Source organism: Nerophis ophidion, linkage group LG05 (genome assembly GCF_033978795.1).
Source record: "Nerophis ophidion isolate RoL-2023_Sa linkage group LG05, RoL_Noph_v1.0, whole genome shotgun sequence".
Taxonomy (NCBI): domain Eukaryota; kingdom Metazoa; phylum Chordata; class Actinopteri; order Syngnathiformes; family Syngnathidae; genus Nerophis; species Nerophis ophidion.
The window spans coordinates 71,532,278-71,556,095 of NC_084615.1; the positions used below are offsets into that span (position 1 = coordinate 71,532,278).

Sequence of the window (23,818 nt, forward strand, 5' to 3'; positions counted from 1 at the left end):
GTCAAAGTGTACCAACTTATTGGAATATATCCTTGTTCTTCTACTATCCCGGTGAAAGACATGATTTATTATGTTGATTTAAAGTTTGACGAGCAAGGAAACAAGAAAGCAGCTGATCAGTCGATGATGCAAGCCCATGATCACAACACAAATAATTAGTCTGCATTAGCCCTTATAATAACAATCTCACAAATACTTGTTAATATTTAAGTCCAGAAATGTAAATAGAGTATTGCTGGCACTTTTTGGATATTTTTTAATTGGGTTGTATGGGCGGAATAGAGGACCTCCCATTGGCTCCACTGTAAGCGGACTTTTATTAGTATTATCATTTAGTAAGAATGCATTAAAAAAATAAATTTGTCGTCATGTCTTTCATAATTATTGTAAGCAATAGGCAAAACTCCAAAAGGGGAAACGTTCCCCTTTAAAGGGGACCTGCATTTTTGGGGGGAATTTTGCCTAGCGTTTACAATAAATATGAGAGGCACAACCACTCTCCCAACTTCGCCATGCCGTCCCCCCCAAAAAAAACTTCCAAACCCTCCATCAAAATTTTGTATACACACTGCAAGCCTATATATAATGTAGTAACTGACACGTTCATAACAATATGTAATATGTTCAATATTTACCGTATTTTGGTCAATGCCCGAACTAATTATTTTCCATTTATTTCCGTTTTTATAGCAGCACAGACCTGACTTTTGGCAACAACTTGTGTTCCTGCTTCCGGATACAAACACACGTGTGTCTTCCATGTTCTGGATTCGGTAACAACCAACAAAGACGACTATTTTGGGACAAATGAAGATTCACAACCTTATCTTTTTGAATCGGAATTCAAGGAGTATTAACTACTGCTTCTAGAAGTCAGTACAAAGGAAGAGTGAGACGTTGGAGCAGACGGAAGCCAATAGAGTGAAGTGAAAGTGAATCGAAGCTGGAATTGTGGAACTTGGAGACAAGCTATTTCGACATAAATGGATTGCTTACCCAAAATCAACAGGAAACATCCCCGGCCAGCTAAATAACTGTCCATCCAGTAAGTAACTTTAATATCGATCATACATGATATGATCAGTACATACACTGTCTGGCTAGCTCAGCTGTGTACAAACAAAACATGAAATATGGGCTAATACTTTACAAATACTGTAATATAGTTGTTCATGTTTTTCAGTCAGTACAAATTAGTGTTCTATCGCAGTGTTGTGCATTACAAACTCAAACGCATTCCGTATTGTTGTAGAAGCTAGCTTATCTCTTGCCGTTGTTAGCTTCTATGGCTAATGCCGTAGCACGCCAATGTGTTAGTATGCCGGAAAAAGAGTGTGATTGATTGATTGAAACTTTTTTTTAGTAGATCGCACAGTTCAGTACATATTCCGTACAATTGACCACAAAACGGTAACACCCGAATACGTTTTTCAACTTGTTTAAGTCGGGGTCAACGTTAATCAATTCATGGTAATTCCTCGGTGTTGGCTTTTACAATAACAATGTCGCCACAGTTTGGTTATCATACACGTTATGGAACATAAATGAAGTATTGTTGACGGTTTTTGGATCCATTTTTAAAGGGATTTAGTGGTAGAATTGATTGCTTCCATTAGCTGCATTGCTAGCAACCAAGAACGGGCGGTTTAGCTCGGTCGGTAGAGCGGCCGTGCCAGCAACTTGAGGGTTGCAGGTTCGATTCCCGCTTCTGCCAACCTGGTCACTGCCGTTGTGTCCTTGGGCAAGACACTTTACCCACCTGCTCCCAGTGCCACCCACACTGGTTTGAATGTAACTTAGATATTGGGTTTCACTATGTAAAGCGCTTTGAGTCACTTGAGAAAAGCGCTATATAAATACAATTCACTTCACTTCACTTCACAAATGTTAAAAAAAAAAAAAAAAAATGCAACTTTTGTCTTCTTGTCTTGTCCTTTCTAAGGATTGTGAATTAAATCCCCCCCCCCCCAAAAAAAATTCAGTTCCTGCTGCTCCCCTCACCCTCAATTATTTCGCCACACCTAGTGTGTGTGTGACAATCATTGGTACTTTAACTGTACTTTACCATCCCCCAAATCCAACCTACATGGTCTTTCCATGAGATATAATATTTGAGTTGAAAAATAATGTTATATCTCATGTCATTTACCCAATGAGTCTGCTGGGTGGACATGACAAATTAGACAAATTTGACCGGGCATAAGAATTCTACCTTCCTAATGATTTTGACAACGACGGGGGATTAAACGGTCACGGCTGTCAGTCAGTTGCGCTGTATATTTTATAGATGACATTTCCATTGCTAACAGCCATGGATTTGGACTGCATGAAAACAGATGTTTCAGGGAGCATTTCTGCAGTCTCCAGTTTCACAGATGAGTTTACTTTGCAACGCCTTTCTGCAAGACTTTGGTGAGGATGACTTTTTTTTTTTTTTCGAAACACGTCTTATAAAGCAGTGGTTCTCAAATCGGGGTACGCGTACCCCTGGGGGTACTTGAAGGTATGCCAAGGAGTACGTGACATTTTTCTTAAATATTCTAAAAATAGCAACAATTCAAAAATCCTTTATGAATATATTTGCAACAAAATATGAATGTAAGTTCATAAACTGTGAAAAGAAATGCAACAATACAATATTCAATGATGACGTCTAGATTTTTTGTGGACATGTTCCATAAATAATGATGTTAAAGATTTTTTTTTTTGTGAAGAAATGTTTAGAGTTAAGTTCATGAATCCAGATGGATCTCTATTACAATCCCCAAAGAGGGCCCTTTAAGTTAATGATTACTTCTATGTGTAGAAATATTTAGTTATAATTGAATCACTTGTTTATTTTTTAATAAGATTTAGTCATTTTTATACCTTTTTTTCCAAATAGTTCAAGAAAGACCACTACAAATGAGCAATATTTTGCACTGTTATACAATTGAATTAATTAATGATGATAATTGATGACATAGAGCTGTATTTTACTTCTTTATCTCTTTTTTTACTTCAGTAATGCGGACGTTGTACCGATCCGTTGTGGTGAAGAAGGAGCTGAGCCGGAAGGCAAAGCTCTCAATTTACCGGTCGATCTACGTTCCCATCCTCACCTATGGTCATGAGCTTTGGGTCATGACCGAAAGGATAAGATCACGGGTACAAGCGGCCGAAATGAGTTTCCTCCGCCGTGTGGCGGGGCTCTCCCTTAGAGATAGGGTGAGAAGCTCTGCCATCCGGGAGGAACTCAAAGTAAAGCCGCTGCTCCTTCACATCGAGAGGAGCCAGATGAGGTGGTTCGGGCATCTGGTCAGGATGCCACCCGAACGCCTCCCTAGGGAGGTGTTTAGGGCACGTCCAACCGGTAGGAGGCCACGGGGAAGACCCAGGACACGTTGGGAAGACTATCTCTCCCGGCTGGCCTGGGAACACCTCGGGATCCCCCGGGAAGAGCTAGACGAAGTGGCTGGGGAGAGGGAAGTCTGGGTTTCCCTGCTTAGACTGTTGCCCCCGCGACCCGACCTCGGATAAGCGGAAGATGATGGATGGATGGATGGATGAATGTAAGTTCATAAATTGTGAAAAGAAATGCAACAATACAATATTCAATGATGACGTCTAGATTTTTTGTCAATCAATCAATCAATGTTTATTTATATAGCCCCAAATCACAAATGTCTCAAAGGACTGCACAAATCATTACGACTACAACATCCTCGGAAGAACCCACAAAAGGGCAAGGAAAACCCACACCCAGTGGGCAGGGAGAATTCACATCCAGTGGGACGCCAGTGACAATGCTGACTATGAGAAACCTTGGAGAGGACCTCAGATGTGGGCAACCCCCCCCCCCCCCTCTAGGGGACCGAAAGCAATGGATGTCGAGCGGGTCTAACATGGGTGGACATGTTCCATAAATAATGATGTTAAAGATTTTTTTTTTTTGTGAAGAAATGTTTAGAATTAAGTTCATGAATCCAGATGGATCTCTATTACAATCCCCAAAGAGGGCACTTTAAGGTACTTCTATGTGTAGAAATATTTAGTTATAATTGAATCACTTGTTTATTATAGTAATTTTTATACCTTTTTTTCCAAATAGTTCAAGAAAGACCACTACAAATGAGCAATATTTTGCACTGTTATACAATTTAATTAATTAGAAACTGATGACACAGTGCTGTATTTTACTTCTTTATTTCTTTTTTTTATAAGCAAAAAAATGCTTTGCTCTGATTAGAGGGTACTTGAATTAGAAAAAAATGTTCACTGAAAAAAGGTTGAGAACCACTGTTATAAAACACTGTGTTGCGATCCGCTGCCCGGATTTTCACAGTTTGTTGTTTTGTTTCCATTTTTGTACATCTCTCCGTCTGACTCCTTATTTCTTGTTTGCTTTGTCACCATGGTAGCTTATTAGTTCACCTGCCCCTCGTTTTGGACGCACACCTGTTTCTATTTTGATTCTTGCCTTATTTAAGCTCGCCCCTTTTGTTAGATTAGATAGTACTTTTTTATTCTGTCAGGAAAATCTAAATTTTCAGCACAATCCCATTCAAGATCAGACAAACATTACAGGGAGACAGAACAGGATCGCTGATGGGTCTGCCGGCTTTCAGCGCCCCTTACAAAAAAGATGAAATACAGGTAAACAAGGGGAGGGGGGGTAATGGGAGAATTTTTATTTTTCTTAAACTGCCTACGCGCAACAGTGACGACTGCTCTATTTATATATTCTTGCTAGCTTAAACGCGACGCCTTCGCCTTTTCTTAGCTCTCATGCTATTGTGTTGTTTTACCGCTTTTGTGCCTTCGTGCCAAGTGTTTTTGTTTCGTTTATTATTCCTAGCCTCCATGCTAGCGCCTTGTGTTTACCTTTTCCTATTAGCACCAGTGTTTTTGTTCTAACCTGTTTTTGAGTTAAATAAATACTTTATTTCTTACCTTTGCCGACACATCCCTAGAAGCTATGCCAACAAGCCGTTACACACTCACTTGTTTTGCTGCTCATTTGGTCCGTCTTGGTTCCTGTCGTTTCCGGCGTTGCGCCTGGGCTCTCCCTCCCTGCCGTGTCTTGAGGTTTTGTCAATCCTCCCGAACTCCAGCTCACTCCCCGACGCAGAGACATGTGTCCTTGCTCCATCTCCATCTTTTTTTTTTACTCCAGAGTTCAAGTGACTCTTCTGCAGCCAAGCAAATAGTCCCTTCAAATTGGAGCGTTTGTCCCAGTTGGCGCCTTCTTCTTAAGATGAAACAGTCCTTTTTTAAAAAAAAAAAGTTTTACTCCTGACTGGTATGCACAGAAAATAAAAAAAATGGCGACTGATTTTCCAGTCGGATCTGTCCAAGTGTTTTATGTGGGCAGCTGAAGTTTGTCAGAAAATAAAACGGCTCTGGCTTTTGTCTTCATCAAGTGTCATCTCCTAACTATCTAACCAAGCCTCCCTCTAGGCAATGTTCCCCAGATGACTTCCACTGGACAACCGCCACAAAAATTGTGCAATTTCCCAGCTCTTCTTGGCCAAGAAAGCAGAGAAAACAGCCCAGTCTTCCTTATTTGCATCTCTCTAATACTCCTTTTTTTCCCCCCTTTTCTCAGACGTAGATCTTCCTCCTCCGCTATTTTTGGTCACCAGAGCATTCTCCCCGTCTGCTTCTAAATCTCCAGCCCGCAGATTATTTTTCTTTCAGCCCAAAAAAAATCTGCTCTTTATCTTGAAGATCATAACTCCAGTGTGACATAAAGGGAGCTGCGCATATGGCAGTTTCCTGCTGTTAGGTGCACGTGAGGAATATTAGTTCGCTCTGCTGAGGTCCCTCAAAACACGGCTTTGCACCGAAACGCTTCAACCATTCGGCGGATCCTGTGTCACTTTTTATACGTTAAAGCCAGACACCGCATTATTTTCCCTCGCTAAGCCAAATATAGTCTGTATTCATGACGGAAGGCGTCGTCTTGAACGGAGTTATGCTCGGGTTCTTCCCTTTGTTTGCTTGACTTTTTCTCCCAGTTTGCTCATGTTTAGTTTGGTGGAGCCTGTTTTGGCTTCGGACTTAATGTCGTGTTGAGGGAGTTTTGTTGGTTCTGAAGTGCAAAAAAGGCAACTTTATCTAATCCCTCCGATGATCCAGGTCCCGTCTCAGGTCGCCTGCAATACAAAGAAAACAAAAGGACATTTTATATTCTGCAGCATGGAGACTTGACCCAACTGTTGTCAAAAGTGGAACCACTCATTATACAAACTTTTCAATTTACGAGCCACCGAGCGGATAAGAACTACTCAGTGGCCTAGTGCAGTGGTTCTCAAAAGGGGGTACGTGTACCCCTGGGGGTACTTGAAGGTAGGCCAAGGGGTATGTGAGCTTTTTTTTAAATATTCTAAAAATAGCAACAATTCAAAAATCCATCCATCCATCCATTTTCTATCGCTTATTCCCTTTCGGGGTCGCGGGGGGCGCTGGCGCCTATCTCAGCTACAATCGGGCGGATGGCGGGGTACACCCTGGACAAGTCGCCACCTCATCGCAGGGCCAACACAGATAGACAGACAACATTCACACTCACATTCACACACTAGGGCCAATTTAGTGTTGCCAATCAACCTATCCCCAGGTGCATGTCTTTGGAAGTGGGAGGAAGCCGGAGTACACGGAGGGAACCCACGCCTTAGAGCAGGGGCGCTCACACTTTTTCTGCAGGCAAGCTACTTTTCAATTGACCAAGTCGAGGAGATCTACCTCATTCCTATTTATAATTTATATTTATTTATTTATGAAAGAGACATTTTTGTTAACAAGTTAATGGTGTTTAATGATAATACAAGCATGTCTAACACACATAGATTCATTTATTTCATGAAGACAAGAATATAAGTTGGTGTATTTGATTCTGATGACTTGCATTGATTGGAATTAGACAGTGGTGCTGATAACGTCCGCATTTTCAAATGGAGGAAAAAAAAAAGTCCTCCTTTCTGTCCAATACCACATGAAAGTGGTTGGATTTGGCATCTCATTTGTCCAACTTGCATACTCGTTTTTAAACACTTTGTTACGAGAGTAGCATATGTGTGTGGCCCTTTAATGTCTGGCAGCAGGTGAGTGACGTCAGTGACTGTGCGGGTGGGCAAGCAAGTGAGAAAGCGGTCACTGAGAGCGGGGGAGAAATACATTGGCATCAAACTCCGTAGCTTGCTAGCTTTCTGAGACTCTTATTTTGTTAGCACAGGCAGGATGAAACAGGTCTTTTATGGTGAAGACAGGAACTGTGCAGTCGGTCTTTAGAGTTTTGACAGTAGGTACGGAGTCTCTAGAAATAAAATGTGTTTCTCTGCGTCCGCCCTGTTAGTGATTTTTTTCTTAAATATGAGCTCGCAGCAGCCAGCGTCATCTCACAAGATCCTCGGGTGCCGAGAATGTCAAACAACTAACGAAAGTGAAGTCTTGGTATGATTGATGATTGCTCATTTTTATGTCTATTTTTTAATGCCTGGCTTGAGATTGACTGACACACCCTCCGAGATCGACCAGTCGATCGCGATCGACGTAATGCCCACCCCTGCCTTAGAGTCTCAATGCGTATTTTAGAGAAAATGCCATAACCTTCATTCTTTTTTGTCTAATCAATGCATACAATCGACATTGAAATTGCACCTTGAACATCTGCACTGATGAAAATAAATGAATAAAAGAGAGAATAAAAATCTTTGGCACACAGGTCATGCAATCCACACACAAGCGCTCTCATGTATTTGCCACTGCAGCTGCTGTGGGGAATTCATGCCCGCGCACTTAAAAGGGGAACATTATCACCAGACCTATGTAAGCGTCAATATATACCTTGATGTTGCAGAAAAAAGACCATATATTTTTTTTTACCGATTTCCTAACTCTAAATGGGTGAATTTTGGCGAATTAAACGCCTTTCTGTTTATTGCTCTGGTGGCGATGACTTCAGAACGTGACGTCACCGAGGTAATATAGCCGCCATTTTCATTTTCAACACATTGTAAACATTGGGTCTCAGCTCTGTTATTTTCCGTTTTTTCGACTAATTTTTGGAACCTTGGAGACATCATGCCTCGTCGGTGTGTTGTCGGAGGGTGTAACAACACTAACAGTGAGGGATTCAAGTTGCACCGAAGATGTGAAAGTGTCTGCCGCCAGACCCCCATTGAATGTGCCGTAGTGTTTTCACATTTTACGGGCGATGACAGACATGGCACAGAGATGTATGGATAACCTGCAGATGCATTTGCAACGATAAAGTCAACAAAATCACAAAGGTAGGTTTTGTTGTTGACTTATGTGCTAATCAGACATATTTGGTTGCGGCGTGACTGCCAGCTAATCGATGCTAACATGCTACGCTAATCGATGCTAACATGCTATTTACCGATGATGACAGACATGGCACAGAGATGTATGGATAACCTGCAGATGCATTTGCAATGATAAAGTCAACGAAATCACAAAGGTGAGTTTTGTTGCTGTTAACTTATGTGCTAGTCAGACATATTTGGTCGCGGCGTGACTGCCAGCTTATCGATGCTAACATACTATTTACCGGCGGTGCTACAGCAGACATGGCACAGAGATGTATGGATAACCTGCGGATGCATTTACAACGATAAAGTCAACAAAATCATAAAGGTGAGTTTTGCTGTTGACTTATGTGCTAATCAGACATATTTGGTTGTGGCGTGACTGCCAACTAATCGATGCTAACATGCTACGCTAATCGATGCTAACATGCTACGCTAATCGATGCCAACATGCTATTTACCGGCGATGACAGACATGGCACAGAGATGTATGGATAACCTGCAGATGCATTTGCAATGATAAAGTCAACGAAATGACAAAGGTGAGTTTTGTTGAAGTTGACTTATGTGCTAATCAGACATATTTGGTCGCGGCGTGACTGCCAGCTAATCGATGCTAACATGCTATTTACCGGCGGTGCTAAAGCAGACATGGCACAGAGATGTATGGATAACCTGCAGATGCATTTGCAACTATATTACGTTTCCTTCCACCCACATTTAAAGCGAAAAAAACACTTACCAATCGAGGGATTTAAGTTGCTCCATTATCACGAAATGCGAAAGTCCTGATCGTTTGGTCCGCGCATTTTACCGCCGATTCTAACGCAGCTATTCGGCCATGCCGTGGCTATGAATAGCGTCAATAGCTATTTGCTCAATAGCTTCAGTTTCTTCTTCAATAATTCCATACTTCAACCATCTGTTTCAATAAATGCGTAATCTGTTGAATCGCTTAAGCCGCTGAAATCCGAGTCTGAATCCGAGCTAACGTCGCTATATCTTGCTGTGCTATTCCCATTGTTTGTTTACATTGGCAGCACTGTATGAAGTCACAGGAAAATGGATAGTGGTTTCGAAGATAGCGAAAATAAGGCACTTTAAAGCTTTTTTTAGGGATATTCCGAGACCGGTAAAATTTTGAAAAAAACTTCAAAAAATACAACAAGCCACTGGGAACTGATTTTTATTGTTTTTAACCCTTTTGAAATTGTGATAATGTTCCCCTTTAGGTTCAGGGCAACCTATGCGGTCCTTATTTTATCATTTGTATTTATTTATTTCTAGTTGTACTCAACTATTCAAAATAATTAAAAGTTTGTTTTTTTTCTAATCGAATGAATCTATCTATCGGTAATCGATTAATCATTGTAGATATGATGATCACCCAATGCTTTTGTTCATCAATATAATTGATAAATTAGATGTGCAATGACAAATATGAATGAATGGAATGAGATCACCAAATATTGGCAGCATCTGCTCATGTACAGTACATAAATTCAACCACTAGTAAAGAGTAATTTTATGTTATTTTGGTTGTATTGAGGTTTATTACACAATGATTGATTATCTTAATAACCCCAGTTTTAATTCACATGAACAAATGTTGCAACGTTTGGCAGAAGCATCCGAGTTGGTTGGAATTTCAGCCATGAATATGAGACAAGGGTGGTATTAAAGAACATAGTGAGTGATGTAAGTCCAATTGTTTTGCAAAAAATGGTGAAAAATCCCCATTTTCTTGATAGGACCATGTCAAAGTCATGTAAATGGAGTCTAACTACGTTTAGAAAATGTATACGAGTAACATAAAACATCAAGAATTTCTGCAGATATTTTTTTTTAAGATAGTGTCACTGCTGAAGTGCAGAATTCCAGGACAGAATAAAAAGGGTGGAAGGGGAAACGAGGAGACGCCTTTGTAACAGTCTAATGGCGATAAGCTCAGAGCTGTTCTGCAAAGAAGGAAGTGTGACATTCATGAAGGCCACAATGATTCAGTCGGGCCAAATTTCAAATTAATGTGATTTTCTTCTTAAATTTGTTAAACGGTTATCTGACACCAGGAAGTGGCAGACAGCTTCATTAAAGTGCACCCGCTATTTTCATTATTTTTCACAAAAAGTCTCATATCTAATGCTCTAAAAGTATTTAAACGTATCTCTTACATAACGCCCGGCACTCTTTTGCTACTTTCTTGTGTCATTTCGTGGAATAATTCATTTGTATTTCATTTATTTACAAACCCCGTTTCCATATGAGTTGGGAAATTGTGTTAGATGTAAATATAGACAGAATACAATGATTTGCAAATCCTTTTCAACCCATATTCAGTTGAATATGCTACAAAGACAACATATTTGATGTTCAAACTGCTAAACGTTTGGTTTTTTTTTGCAAATAATCATTAACTTTAGAATTTGATGCCAGCAACATGTGACAAAAAAGTTGTGAAAAGTGGCAATAAATACTGATAAAGTTGAGGAATGCTCATCAAACACTTATTTCGAACATCCCACAGGTGTGCAGGCTAATTGGGAACAGGTGGGTGCCATGATTGGGTATAAAAGCAGCTTCCATGAAATGCTAAGTAATTCACAAACAAGGATGGGGCGAGGGTCACCAATTTGTAAGCAAATTGTCGAACAGTTTTAGAACAACATTTCTCAACCAGCTATTGCAAGGAATTTCGAAATTTTACCATCTACGGTCCGTAAAATCATCGAAAGGTTAAGAGAATCTGGAGAAATCACTGCACGTAAGCGATGATATTACGGACCTCAGGCAGTACTGCATCAAAAACCGACATCAGTGTGTAAAGGATATCACCTCATGGGCTCAGGAAAACTTCATAAAACCACTGTCAGTAACTACAGTTGGTTGCTACATCTGTAAGTGCAAGTTAAAACTGTACTATGCAAAGCAAAACCCATTTATCAACAACACCAAGGAACGCCGCCGGCTTCGCTGGGCTCGAACTCATCTAAGATGGACTGATGCAAAGTGGAAAAGTGTTCTGTGATTTGAAAAGTCCGCATTTCAAACTATATTTGGAAACTGTGGACGTGGTGTCCTCCGGAACAAAGAGGAAAATAACCATCCGGATTGTTATAGGCGCAAAGTTCAAAAGCCAGCATCTGTGATGGTATGGGGGTGTATTAGTGCCCAAGGCATGGGTAACTTACACATCTGTGAAGGCACCATTAATGCTGAAAGGTCCATACAGGTTTTGAAGCAACATATGTTGTCATCCAAGCAACGTTATCGTGGACAAACCTGCTTATTTCAGCAAGACAATGCCAAGCCACGTGTTACAACAGCGTGGCTTCGTAGTAAAACAAATGCGGATACTTTCCTGGCCCCCCTGCAGTCCAGACCTGTCTCCCATGGAAAATGTGTGGCGCATTATGAAGCGTAAAATACAACAACAAAAGCCCGGACTGTTGAACAGCTTAAGCTGTACATCAAGCAAGAATGGGAAGGAATTCCACTTTCAAAGCTTCAACGATTAGTTTCCTCAGTTCCCAAATGTTTATTGAGTGTTGTTAAAAGAAAAGGTGATGTAACACAGTGGTGAACATGTCCTTTCCCAACTACTTCGGCACGTGTTGCAGCCATGAAATTCTAAGTTAATTATTATTTGCAAAAAAAAAAATGTTTCTGAGTTTTAACATCAAATATGTTGTCTTTGTAGTGCATTCAACTGAATATGGGTTGAAAAGGATTTGCAAATCATTGTATTGCATTTATATTTACATCCACAATTTCCCAACTCATATGGAAATGGGGTTTGTATAATTTTGCCAAAATTATTAAGGACAAGTGGTAGAAAATGAATTATTAATCTGCTTGTTCATTTACTGCTTACTTTCTCTTTTAACATGTCTTATTTACACTTCTGTTAAAATGTAATAATCATTTATTCTTCTGTTGTTTGATACTTTACATTAGTTTTGGATGATACCACAAATTTAGGTATTAATTCGATACCAAGTCGTTAGAGGATCATACGTTGGTCATATTCAAAGTCCTCATGTGTCCAGGGACATATTTCCTGAGTTCATTAACATAAGGCACATTTTAAAAAGACGAAAGATGTTGAGATGCCAAAAAATATTGACGTAATAATAGTAGTATCGACTAGATACGCTACTGTACTTGGTATCGTTACAGTGGATGTTGGGTGTAGATCCACAGCGTTTGTTTACATTTTGACGCTGGTGAGCTACGGTGTGTCGTGAGGCATGTTTAGCTATTCCTCGCCCTGCCTGGATGATACTTGTAAGAAACGTACACTATTTGTCGCCATGGAGGCGAGAATTAGTGATTTAGAAGTAGCTACAACACTGCCGACTGGGGATGGACTTTCGCCGCTAGCTAGCTAGCCATGTCTTATAGCATTTCAGTGTTATAACTTCACCTTTATCGTTAGTTTTTAAGCCAAAATGCGTCTCTTCTCTCTTTTCTGTCTACACACTGTGTATGCTTGTAAGTACTCTGTGATTGTGTGCTGCCGAACATGCTCCTCTGCTCGTAAACCAGCAATGACACGATGCAACAACGACGTGGGCGTGGGGCAGGGGTGGCGGACCGGTACTTTTTTAGAGGCGGTATAGTACCGGATTTGATTAATTAGTATCGTGGTACTGTACCAATACCGTACAATCCTAATAACTTTTACATAACGTACAACACTGTTTTTCTACTTTCTCGTGTCATTTCATGCCAGAATTTATTAATCTTTAATATGTTTATATATTTTTTCATGATTTTTCTTTCTTTTTACATCTGAATAAACAATTTTTTATTGTTCATTCTTAAAAAAAAAAAAGAAATGTTCAACACAGGAAGTGGAAAAAACTGCTGAAATAAGCGATACAAGGAGAAGAGGTTTGAATGAAATCTGCTCTTGTCGATCTGTGCAAGTGTGCATCAATGTTGCTTGCTTATGAATGATGTGAGGCTCTATTGTGTGCATCCAGAATCCGACCGTCCTTGAGGATGATGAGCGTCATCTTTGTTTTCGCTCATGAATCACCACAGTATCAAACGCTGGTTATCATTCAATGCCTTTCAGTGTTCCTTCGTGGCTCTGCAACTGCGCACCGCAAACCTTGATCATCGCATCGTATTAAGGAGAGACGCCGGCCATCATGTTAGCACAGCCGTAACCTTGAAGGCAGTCTAAACAAAACAGCGCTGCGCCACAAAAATGCTCCGGAGGGGCGATGAAGGCTGGCACTGTTTAGGCCAGGGGTCACCAACGCGGTGCCCGCGGGCACCAGGCAGCCCGTAAGGACCAGATGAGTCTCCCGCTGGCCTGTTCTAAAAATAGCTCAAATAGCAGCACTTACCAGTGAGCTGCCTCTATTTTTTAAATTGTATTTATTTAGTAACAAGCTGGTCTCGCTTTGTTCGACATTTTTAATTCTAAGAGAGACAAAACTCAACAAATAGAATTTGAAAATCCAAGAAAATATTTGAAAGGCTTGGTCTTCACTTGTTTAAATAAATTCATGTATTTTTTTTTTACTTTGCTTCTTATAACTTTCAGAAAGACAATTTTAGAGAAAAAATACAACCTTAAAAATGATTTTAGGATTTTTAAACACATATACCTTTTTACCTTTTAAATTCCTTCCTCTTCTTTCCTGACAATTTAAATCAATGTTCAAGTAAATTTTTTATTATAAAGAATAATGAATACATTTTAATTTAATCCTTCATTTTAGATTCTGTTTTTTCGATGAAGAATATTTGTGAAATATTTCTTCAAACTTATTATGATTAAAATTCAAAAAATAATATTCTGGCAAATGTAGAAAAACTTTAGAATCAAATTCAAACCTTTTTTAAAAGTCTTTTGAATTTATTTTAATATTTTTGTTCTGGAAAATATAGAAGAAATAATGATTTGTCTTTGTTTGAAATACAGCTTGATCCAATTTGTTATATATTCTAACAAAATGCAGATTGGATTTTAACCAATTGAAAACATTTCATCAAAATTCTAAAATTAATCTTAATCAGGAAAAATTTGTAATGATGTTCCATAATTTCTTTTTTTGATTTTTTCAAAAAGATTCGAATTAGCTAGTTTTTCTCTTCTTTTTTCCGGTTGATTTTTAAAAGAGTCAAAATTGGAGATAAACTATCCATCCATCCATTTTCTACCGCTTATTCCCTTCCGGGGTCGCGGGGGGCGCTGGCGCCTATGAGATAAACTATGTTTCAAAATTATTTATTTTTTTCCTGTTTTCTACTCTTTTAAACCGTTCAATTAAGTGTTTTTTTCATCATTTATTCTCTACAAAAAACCTTCCGTAAAAAGAAAAAAAAATGTACGACGGAATGATCGAAAGAAATCCCCATTTTTTTTATATATAGATTTATTTATTCTAGGTAAATTCAGCAAATTGGCTATTTCTGGCAATTTTTTAAGTGTGTATCAAACTGGTAGCCCTTCGCATTAATCAGTACCCAAGAAGTAGCTCTTGGTTTCAAAAAGGTTGGTGACCCCTGTGTGTGTGTGTGTGTATATTTTGGGTATATGCATGTGTGTATGTATGTGATTATGTGTATATATGTGTGTATATATATATATATATATATATATATATATTTATGTATATATATATATGTAAATTGTACATATGTGCGTGTGTATATATGTGTGTGTGTGTATGTATGTGTGTGTACATATGTATATATGTAAGTGTGTGTGAATTTAAATGTATTTTATATAGACAATATATAGCAGCAACCACTGAATTGAATTATATTATACATATTATATATTGTATATATATATATATATATATATATATATAGTATATGTATGGGGGTGGGACCTAATAAGTTTACTTCTTCCCACTCCCTTTTGAGCCAATCTTGACATCTACAAAAGATTAGTCACATGTAACGTTTTCAATGTAGGTGTAAAAATAATGTATCTATATATTTCTTTTGTATTTTATGTCATTCTCTTGTTTTGTTTGCATGGCTCAAAATAAACCATTCATTCATTCATTCATTCACCCCTGGTTTAGGCTCTCTCTGACAACAGCCTTTCTTGTCCATCCATGCTCTCTGGTAGCCTTTCTTCAAAGTGTACATTTAACTGATTTTACTTTTCATACTTGGCATGCAACGCCAAATGTCATCCTTTTTTCTTCCATCGAGACACCAATTACCTTGCACTTCAAAAAGGTGCCCGCCCGTCCTGCTCAGCCGCCTCTGCCTCGCATTGACCTCCGTGATTAGAGATAAGGATATCATTTACAGTCTGGCCCGGAGGCCACTTTGGCATATAATCACAGTGTTGCTGTTCATTGTCAGCATATGAAGCATGCACACACGGACAGGACAGCCAAATAAACGGTGATCATTTAGCACACAGACTGGATGCCTCAGTGGCCTGGTAATGAGAAGCACGTCGGCATAGTCATCACGCTAATCTTACTTTTGGTCAGGGGTCGGCAACCCAAAATTGTTGAAAGAGCCATATTGGACCAAAAAATACAAAAAAAAAAAAAAATCTGTCTGGAGTCGCAAAACATAAATGCCTTATATACAGTCGTGGTCAAATGTTGATATACACTTGTAAAGAAAATAATGTCATGGCTGTCTTGAGTTTCCAATAATTTCTACAACTTTTATGTTTTTGTGAAGGAGTGATTGGAGCACATACTTGTTGCTCACAAACAACATTCATGAAGTTTGGTTCTTTTATTATGGGTCTACTGAAAATGTGACCAAATCTGCTGGGTCAAAAGTATACATACAGTATAAATAAGCTTGCACCTCCTGGTACCCCAGCATGTCCAAAACCCTCAAATCTGCAGTGAGCAGCAGCAGTTGCTGCGCTCGGGAATCATTTTGGTGATTTAACCACCAATTCCAACCTTTGATGCTGAGTGCCAAGCAGGGAGGTACTGGGTCCCATTTTTATGGTCTATGGCAGGGGTGCCCATTAAGTCGATCGCGAGCTACCAGTCGACCGCGGGGGGTGTGTCAGTCAATCTCCAGCCAGGCATTTTAAAAAAATAGACCTAAAAATTAGTGATCATCAATCTTCACCAAGACGTCACTTAAATGACATTCACGGTACCGGAGGGTCTTGTGAGATGACGCTGGCTGCTGCAAGATCATTATTATGAAAATATGACAGAGAGGAAGGCGAGAAACACTTTTTATTTCAACAGACTCTCGCGCCGTACCTTCCGTCAAAACTCTAAAGGCCGACTGCACATTTCCTATCTTCACAATAAAAGCCCTGCTTCATGCTGCCTGCGCTAACTAAATACAGAGTCTCGGAAAACTGGCGTGCACAAGCGATCCCTCAGAAAGCTGGCGTGCACATCACTTGTGCACGCCAGCTTTCCGAGACTCTTATTTTGTTAGCGCAGGCAGTATGAAGCAGGGCTTTTATTGTGAAGATAGGAAATGTGCAGTCGGCCTTTAGAGTTTTGACGGAAGGGACGGCGCGAAAGTCTGTCGAAATAAAAAGTGTTTCTCGCCTTCCTCTGTCATTTTTTCATAATAATGAACTGGCAGCAGCCAGCGTCATCTCACAAGACCCTCGGGTGCCGTGAATGTCAATCAAGCAAGCTACGGAATTTTCCGCCAATGTTTTTCTTGTAAAGTGTATGGAAGCTGGATGAATTAGATGCCAAAAACCAACCACTTTCATGTGGTATTGTACAGAAAGGACAACCTTTTTTCTCCTCCATTTGAAAATGTGGGTGTTATCATCATTACTGTCTGATTCCAATCAATGCAAGTCATCAGAATCAGGCAATAAACCAACTTATATTTTTGTCTTTGTGAAAGAAAGACATCTATATGTGTTACACATGCTTGTATTATCATTAAACACATTTAACTTGTTTACAAAAATGTCTCTTTCATAAATAAATAAATATAAATGATATATATAAATGAGGTAGATCCCCTCGAGTTGGTCAATTGAAAAGTAGCTCGCCTGCAGAAAAAGTGTGGGCACCCCTGGTCTATGGTATGACTCGGCCGGGGTTTGAACTCACAACTACCGATCTCAGGGCGGACACTCTTACACTCCATATAGATAATGTGTCATAAGACATGTAAACACAAATTAAACACACAGAGGACTTAAGTACAGAAATTAAATGAGCGTAAATTTCCATACAAAGGAGGCATAATAATGCAATATGAACATACAGCTAGCATAATTAGCTTTCAGCCATGCAGTGACTAAATATGCCTGATTAGCACACCACACAAGTCAATAACGGTGGTACAGGGTTTAGTGCATGTGCTTCACAATACGAAGGTCATGAGTGAGCCCGTGTTCAATCCCAGGCTCGGGATCTTTCTGTGTGGAGTTTGCATGTTCTCCCCGTGACTGCGTGGGTTCTCTCCAGGTACTCCAGCTTCCTCCCACCTCCAAAGACATGCACCTGGGGATAGGTTGATTGGCAACACTAAATTTGCCCTAGTGTGTGAATGTGAGTGTGAATGTCTGTCTATTTGTGTTGGCCCTGCGATGAGGTAGCGACTTGTCCAGAGTGTACTCCGCCTTCCGCCCGAATGCAGCTGAGACAGGCTCCACCCCCCCCGCCACCCCAAAAGGGACAAGCGGTAGAAAATGGACGGACGAACAAGTCGATAACATCAACAAAGCTCACTCTGGTACATTCACGCACAGAATAAAAGGTTTGGTGGACAAAATGAGACAAAAGAGGAGAGGAAAAATCACGCCTTTCTGTGGCAGCGTCCAAGAAAGTTGGACACGTAAACAAACAACGATGAGTTTGAGAACTACCGAAATTAATGGGACAAAACAGCGCTCGTCAAATACTCTCATCAGTGAAGCTAGACTTGACAAGAACAAGAAAGTTTGATCACATTACGCCTGTACTGGCTCACCTGCACTGGCTTCCTGTGCACTTAAGATGTGACTTTAAGGTTTTACTACTTACGTATAAAATACTACACGGTCTAGCTCCAGCCTATCTTGCCGATTGTATTGTACCATATGTGCTGGCAAGAAATCTGCGTTCAAAAGACTCCGGCTTATTAGTGATTCCTAGAGCTCAAAAAAAGCATGCGGGCTATAGAGCGTTTTCCGTTCGGGCTCCAGTACTCTGGAATGCCCTCCCGGTAACAGTTCGAGATGCTACCTCAGTAGAAGCATTTAAGTCTCACCTTAAAACTCATTTGTATACTCTAGCCTTTAAATAGACCTCCTTTTTAGACCAGTTGATCTGCCGCTTTTCTTTCTCCTATGTCCCCCCCTCCCTTGTGGAGGGGGTCCGGTCCGATGACCATGGATGAAGTACTGGCTGTCCAGAGTCGAGACCCAGGATGGACCGCTCGTCGGGACCCAGGATGGACCGCTCGCCTGTATCGATTGGGGACATCTCTACGCTGCTGATCCGCCTCCGCTTGAGATGGTCTCCTGTGGACGGGACTCTCGCTGCTGTCTTGGATCCGCTTGAACTGAACTCTCGCGGCTGTGTCGGAGCGACTATGGATTGAACTTTCACAGTATCATGTTAGACCCGCTCGACATCCATTGCTTTCGGTCCCCTAGAGGGGGGGGGGGGGGGGTTGCCCACATCTTAGGTCCTCTCCAAGGTTTCTCATAGTCAGCATTGTCACTGGCCTCCCACTGGATGTGAATTCTCCCTGCCCACTGGGTGTGAGTTTTTCCTTGCCCTTTTGTGGGTTCTTCCGAGGATGTTGTAGTCGTAATGATTTGTGCAGTCCTTTGAGACATTTGTGATTTGGGGCTATATAAATAAACATTGATTGATTGATTGATGGTTTGATACAAACAGTGGGATTTCTAACATTTAGGAAGGTGTGTATCATGTTTGTTCTCCTACAGAAAGCATTTTAAAACCAAAAATATATTTATCCCTCATGTTTTTGCATTTTCATAAATTTTTGGGAAAAAGCTCAAGGGAGCCACTAGGTCGGCGCTAAAGAGCCCCCGCTCTAGGTGCACATGTGATACATCTCTGCATGCCTCACTGTAGACCTTCAAGGTGTATCATATAACCAGCTTACAAAGAGACATCTGCTCACAATTGCCCCCCTCAGGTGCAGCTGTGAATTCATGAGTCTTTTACCTGCTCGCTACACATCAAACCACAACATACCAAACCAAATTCCTGGCTTCAGTTGCACCTTTTCGCTCACTCATCCAGACAAAGAGCCATTCAATGCCAAATGATTTTTTTCTGGGAGGGGGGTGGGGGGGGGGGGGTGGGGGTGGGGGGGGGGGGGGGGGGGGTAATGTGTGGTCATCTGTTGGACTCCAAAAATTGGCATTCCTGGTGGATAACTCGCGAGGAGGCCGCGTTGGCCGACATGCCTCAGCTTGTGCTGGGTGATGACTGACGTATAAAAACACGAAAGGTACCCAACCAACCCCAGATACCTGCCATAAAAGTATTATTTTTTTCCTTGAGGAAAGATAGAAACCTGCAGGTTTTGCTGCCAATTCCACTCGCCTGTTGATAGGTAAAACAAACAAAAAAAAAATGCAGCAAAGATAAACACTTGAGGGAGACGTGTATGTTCTAGTGCCAAGTGTGGAAAAAAACTGTTAGACTTCAAAGGAGGAAAGCACTTTTTGAAAATAATTACCTGCATTGTACAATTGGTAAAAACAACAGAGCAGCAAATAATGCCAGCAGGAAAAAACAAAAAAGTTATTTTATATTTACAGTACACTAAGGCTTTCCAAAATCAGAGGTATTTTATGTGATTATTTTCAAATATGATCCACTTCGAGAAACTATTCAGACTTAAAAAGTGTTTACAAAATACAAAGAGGAAGAACTATGATAAACATTCAGAATTTTTTTCATCCATCCATTCTTTCATTCTCAAAATAATAAATGATAAATGGGCTGTACTTGTATAGCGCTTTTCTACCTTCAAGGTACTCAAAGCACTTTGACACTACTTCCACATTTACCCATTCACACACACATTCACACACTGATGGAGGGAGCTGCCATGCAAGGCGCCAACCAGCACCCATCAGGAGCAAGGGTTAAGTGTCTTGCTCAAGGACACAACGGACGTGACGAGGTTGGTTCTAGGTGGGATTTGAACCAGTGACCCTCGGGTTGCGCACGGCCACTCTTCCACTGCGCCACGCTGTCCCTAATAATCTCACTTCACTCATCACGGGATGGCTTGGCGCAGTGGGAGAGTGGCCGTGCGCAACCCGAAGTTCCCTGGTTCAAATCCCACCTGGTACCAACCTCGTCATGTCCGTTGTGTCCTGAGCAAGACACTTCACCCTTGCTCCTGATGGGTGCTGGTTAGCGCCTTGCATGGCAGCTCCCTCCATCAGTGTGTGAATGTGTGTGTGAATGGGTAAATGTGGAAATAGTGTCAAAGCGCTTTGAGTACCTTGAAGGTAGAAAAGCGCTATACAAGTACAACCCATTTATCATTTATTTATTTATCATATGAAATTAATTATTATTCATTTAGTTATTTTTTTATTGTGATTACTTATGGAGCACATTGTGACATTTTGGGGCGGTTTAGCTCGGTTGGTAGAGTGGCCGTGCCAGCAACTTGAGGGTTGCAGGTTCGATTCCCACTTCTGCCAACCTAGTCACTACCGTTGTGTCCTCGGGCAAGACACTTTACCCACCTGCTTCCAGTGCCACCCACACTGCTTTGAATGTAATTTAGATATCGGGTTTCACTATGTAAAGCGCTTTGAGTCACTAGAGAAAAAGCGCTATATAAATATAATTCACTTCACTAAATTGAGAACAGGAAGAGAACAAAAGTTTTAGCAACTGTTATGTAGAAGGAAAGGGGTAGGATTAAATAAGCTCAGCTTCTTCCTACTCCTTTTCAAACATGTTGAAAAGAGAAACGGGAAATTGTGATGTATCATGTTGTATGCTTGCATGTTCCAAATAAACTCAAACTCAAACATTAATCACGTACAATCACAGATTAATGATGCAATTTAGTTAAATGCACAGGTGGTTAAATGGTCAGTAATCAGATCATTGCAAAGATGAATGAAGAAACCTACTCAGTGGCTTTGTGGTTCGTGTCATACCAAAGACTATAAAAACGGGACCTCCCTGCTTGACACTCAGCATCAAGGTTTGGAATTGGGGGTTAAACCACCAAAAAATGATTCCCGGGCGCTGCCACCACTGCTGCTCACTGCTCCCCTCACCTTCCAGGGGGTGGAACAAGGGGATGGGTCTAATGCAGAGGACACATTTCACCGCACCTAGTGTGTGTGTGTGTGACTATTAGTGGTACTTTTAATTTTAACTTAAAGGCCTACTGAAACCCACTGGGGCAGCATAGCTCGGTTGGTAGAGCGGCCGTGCCTGCAACTTGAGGGTTGCAGGTTCAATTCCCGCTTCCGCCATCCTAGTCACTGCCGTTGTGTCCTTGGGCAAGACACTTTACCCACCTGCTCCCAGTGCCACCCACACTGGTTTAAATGTAACTTAGATATTGGGTTTCACTATGTAAAGCGCTTTGAGTCACTAGAGAAAAGCGCTATATAAATATAATTCACTTCACTACTACCGACCACGCAGTCTGATAGTTTATACATCAATGATGAAATATTAACATTGCAAACACATGCCAATACGGCCGGTTTAGTTGACTAAGTTACAATTTTAAATTTCCCGCGGAGTTTCTTGTTGGAAACGTCGCGGAATGATGACGTGTGCGCGTCATTAGCGCAGCACCATTTGCGGCTTAAAGTCGTCTCTTTTCATCGCGCAATTAAACAGTATTCTGGACATCTGTGTTGCTGAATCTTTTGCAATTTGTTCAATTAATAATGGAGGAGTCAAAGTAGAAAGATGGAGGTGGGAAGCTTTAGCCTTTAGCCACACAAACACACGGTGATTCCTTGTTTGAAATTCCTGGAAGTGAAAATTTACTATGGATCAGAGCGGTCAAGCGAACATGGTTCCCGACCACTTTTCAACCGGCGGGTTTCGGTGAGAAAATTGTGGTAAAAAGTCACTTCTTACCGGAGTACAGCTGAGCTTGCACCGTCCATAAAGCTGCCGTCGACTTCCCTAAGGCACTGGCGTCAAGACACCCGTGGACACACCCCTCCGACTATCAGGTACTATTAAACTCACTAAAACACTAGCAACACAATAGAAAGATAAGGGATTTCCCAGAATTTATCCTAGTAAATGAGTCTAAAAACATCTGAATCCGTCCCAATGCAATCGCCTTTTTTTTTTTTTTGTCCTTCGCTATCAATGTCATCATCCACGAATCTTTCATCCTCGCTCAAATTAATGGGGAAATTGTCGTTTTCTCGGTCCGAATAGCTCTTGCTGCTGGAGGCTCCCATTATAAACAACGTGAGGAACCCTCACACCGGTGACATCATCGTCTGCGACTTCCGGTACAGGCAAGGCTTTTTTATCAGCACCAAAAGTTGCGAAATTTATCGTGGATGTTCTCTACTAAATCCTTTCAGCAAAAATATGGCAATATAACGAAATGATCAAGTATGACACATAGAATGGACCTGCTATCCCCGTTTAAATAAGAAAATCTCATTTCAGTAGGCTTTTAATGAAGAGATTCAAACTTCATTTTAGATACTAATGTTGAGTAAATAAATGACGCGCATTCAAGTAAAACATTCAAACATCTTCCTGCAAGACATTCTGACAATGAAATTACTATCATGTATTTTTTTAATCTAATTTAAATTATGCAAGAGAGTAACAACCAGGGATTAATCACGATAAACCTCAGTTCAAAGTGTGATTAGTCATGATTAATATAAAAAAAAAAATCATTTGGCAACATTAATTTAGAAACACAATGACAAGGATTGACTGATTGTAAATAATGTAAACAATTCAATGTATATACTCTGATGATTATCTTGTGTGATGACTGTATTATGTTGATAGTATATATTTGTACCATGAATTAATTAACGTGAACCCCGACTTAAACAAGTTGAAAAACTTATTCGGGTGTTACCATTTAGTGGTCATTTGTACAAAATATGTACTGTGCAATCTACTAATAAAAGTTTCAATCAATCAATCAATCAAAGGATTACACTTTTAAAAAGTTATTAGAGGGACCAAAATGTTGTTGGGGTCATCATGCTACATTTGCATCTATTTCAATCCAATCCACTTTATTTATATAGCACATTTAAACAACAATAACGTTTCCAAAGTGCTGCACAGCCATGTTAAAAACAATTGTAAAAAAATAAAAAAATAAAAATATATTTTTTTTAAATATATATATATATATTATGCTCCACCAGTGACTGAATAAAAACAAAAAAGAAATATAAAACCAATAAAAACAATATAAAAACAAATATGATTAAAAACTATTTTATGTGCATTTCAATAAATGCACATAAAAAAAGTATCCTCTCGCTAGTCCTTTAAAAAAAAAAAAACACACACACACAAAAAAAACATTCTCTACACACATGTTCATGAGTACAG

At 40.2% G+C, this 23,818-nt stretch overlaps 1 protein-coding gene across 1 annotated transcript in view; it reads right to left on the bottom strand.

The window, feature by feature from the left end:
- The window catches only part of LOC133553570 (synaptopodin-2), a 57,989-nt gene that overhangs the window by 21,305 nt on the left and 12,866 nt on the right, over nt 1–23,818 (bottom strand). The window contains exon 2 of the mRNA XM_061901924.1: nt 4,984–6,137. Within this exon, the coding sequence (XP_061757908.1) occupies nt 4,984–5,137 (154 nt within the window). The 5' untranslated portion in view covers nt 5,138–6,137. The remainder of the gene's footprint in view (nt 1–4,983; nt 6,138–23,818) is intronic.